Source organism: Colobus angolensis, unplaced genomic scaffold, assembly GCF_000951035.1.
Source record: "Colobus angolensis palliatus isolate OR3802 unplaced genomic scaffold, Cang.pa_1.0 Scaffold155, whole genome shotgun sequence".
NCBI lineage: Eukaryota > Metazoa > Chordata > Mammalia > Primates > Cercopithecidae > Colobus > Colobus angolensis.
The window spans coordinates 1462194-1464952 of record NW_012114655.1 but is presented as its reverse complement, the minus strand read 5'-3'; the positions used below and the strand labels follow the sequence as shown (position 1 = coordinate 1464952).

The window sequence follows — 2759 nt, the reverse complement described above, 5'->3', positions numbered from 1 at the left end:
TGGAGGTGGCAGTGAGCCAAGATCACCCCATCGCACTCCAGTCTGGGCAACGTGACAGAGCAACACTCAGTCTCAAGAAAAAAAAAAAAAAAAAAAAGATAATTCCAGAAAAGGAAAGTCAATCTGCTCCACAGACTTTCCAGACAGTGGTGAGGTATGGGTGGATGGCATTTTCAGGGTTTACTAGCAGGCAACTTAAAGCAGAACTACTAGGCGTTTGCTCTGCGTAACGTCTTCCATCTGGAAATAACGCCTCCAAGATTTGCAGAATAATGCTCTTGGAGATCAAGGAAATGACCTTGGGAGGTAGCGTGAGGAAGGTTGACTAGGAAAAAAAATGACTGACAGGGACAGTAAGCCTGGGCACATACTCAGAAGTCCCTGAATTTCTGTCAGTCTACAGCTGGGATCGATTCTCATTGGCTGGGATGAAAACTGTGGCCCTGCCTGAAGGCTCAGGCACAGACAGAGTGGCCATTCTGATGCTGTGAAAGGAAGCAACGTGAAAGAGAACGACATAGAGGAACTTACCCAATAGTGGGGCTGATGTTGTGGTCAAAGTGATCCTGGACAAATCGACACACAATGCTTGATTTCCCAACCCCAGTGTCCTGGAAAAGAAGGAGGACACAACCATGAAGATGAAGGGAGGCAACTCTGACCTTCACAGATAACCAGAGGACAGGACTGGCTATTTCTGGTTGATGAGACTGGGAGAGGGAGTGGGGGGATATTTTCTTCTATTTCTTACCAGTATTTTCTATAAACACATTGTATTGCTTTCACAGAAAGAAAAGAAGTATGGTAAAAATAAGTTTCAGAAACATGTCTGACACGTATACAGTATTTAACCAAAAATGAGCATGTTCACCTTGGATGTATTTTCAGAAATTTTGAAATCTTGCGTGGGGTCTAGAGAAGAAGTACACGAACATACCGCATTGTTTAGGCAGAAACAGAATTCACTCTGTTCAAAACCTTGCATTCAAAAGACACGTAATCTGTTTCTCTAGGTATCATCCTATAAGACCTATTAATTCTAATTTCTGTGTTTCTAGCATTTTCTCTTTAGAATCTGATGGTTGGGTAATAACTGCCAAAGTCTGCTTAGTTATATGATGGTCTTGTCTCAGTTCTTTCTCTCTTAAATAATTCTTTAAAGCTGATTAGGGCAAGGGTCCAATTACACACTGGGAACTGAACGCACGCATTTATATCCACTCCCTTCCAAAGCCCTTGTAAAGTGGTTTAAGAAATGAAAGACACAAATTCACAAGGTCAAAGAGATAGGAAAAGAGACAACACCAGACAAGTGATATCAACAAAATCCAGGAGGACAAGCGGTCCCTGAGAATCAAGGAGCTGAAACCAAACTGCTGGCAGGGAGAGAAGCCAATGAAGAAGCAAAAGCCAGTTCGTGCCGTGGAATCTCAGGAAACATCGAGCATTGGAGGGCACGGCTGAAAACAGGTCAGTTGAAAGGCCCCACAACAACATACCCTTGGAGCCCCGGCCACACGAGCAGCATCAGAGCTCTACTCTCCAGGAAGCCTGCCTGAGACAGAGCTGGGCTTGGGGACATCAGGCACAGGTAAGGGAGGGGCCGGGTGCTGTTCGCCCTACGCTGGATAAGCCCACACAGAAGCAGTGAGGGCTCCCCTTTAGGTTAGAGAAAAAAAGCTCTAGAGTTCCTGATATTTGGGATCCCCTAACCAAAGGCCATGTGTGCAGCAGCTGACAAACCCCAATACAAAAACAGCTTTCAACTTATATTTTTAACTTTTTCAATACAAACACTAAGAAATACCAGACATTTATATGCTTCCCTGCACACATACACACAAAAGAACAGGATGCTATTTTAAAAGATCATTCAGAGAATAAAACTAATCTCTTAGAAATTTAAAATATGGCTAGGTGTAGTGGCTGACACCTGCAGTCCCAGCACTTTGGGAGGCCAAAGCAGGATGAACACTTGAGGCCAGGAGTTCAAGACCAGCCTGGGCAACACAGCAAGACCCCTGACTACAAAAAAATGTAAAAATTAGCCGGGTGTGGTGACATGGGCCTATAGTCCCAGCTATGTGGGAGGCTGAGACAGGAAGATTGCTTGAGCCCAGGAGTTCAAGGGTGCAGTGAGCTATGATTGTGCCATTGCACTCAGCCTGGGTGACAGAGTGAGACTCTATCTCAAAAAAAAAAAAAAAAAAATTAAAAATATGATGGTAGAAATTAAAATTTCAAAGAGGAGTTAGAAAATAAAGTCAGGAAGTGCCCAAAAAGTAGAAGAAAGTAGAAAAAAGCATCTGCCCTCAGTTGCTAATGGCTTCTGTTCTGAGAGAGGCAGGAAGGGCAGAGGACACAGGACCCGAGGCTTTATCAACACAGATCGCCACCGCCAACATATTCCTACCGAAAGGACCACGGAGGCATTCTGAAAACGATAAACAAAGGGAAAACAAGTCATTTATCGAGGAAAGGAAAAAATCGTTGATTCGGTTCTCTTACATTAAAGGTATAAATTTGAAAGCCAAAAGATCAAGGACAAAATGTTGAAATTCAGAGAAATGTGGTTTTATTCAGACACTGAAATATGAAATGGGATTTGAAATACCAGCTGGCAAACTGAATTATTTTTACTCCTTCTCAGTCCTGGTGTTTGGGGGACAATTCCAGCAAACCTGGGGCAACAAGGGACTTGGCTTTTAATACTCATCTGAAAATCCCTCTCCAGTAGGTCTCGCCTCCCAGGGAGAGCA

At 43.6% G+C, this 2759-nt stretch overlaps 1 protein-coding gene across 1 annotated transcript in view; it reads right to left on the bottom strand.

The window, feature by feature from the left end:
* The window catches only part of RAB31 (RAB31, member RAS oncogene family), a 94751-nt gene extending 92284 nt beyond the window's left edge, over positions 1-2467 (bottom strand). Inside the window, exons 1-2 of the mRNA XM_011936654.1 lie at positions 2414-2467; positions 532-662 (exon numbers count right to left, since the gene is read on the bottom strand). Of these exons, the coding sequence (XP_011792044.1) occupies positions 532-662; positions 2414-2467 (185 nt within the window). The remainder of the gene's footprint in view (positions 1-531; positions 663-2413) is intronic.
* Positions 2468-2759: the final 292 nt, after the last annotated feature.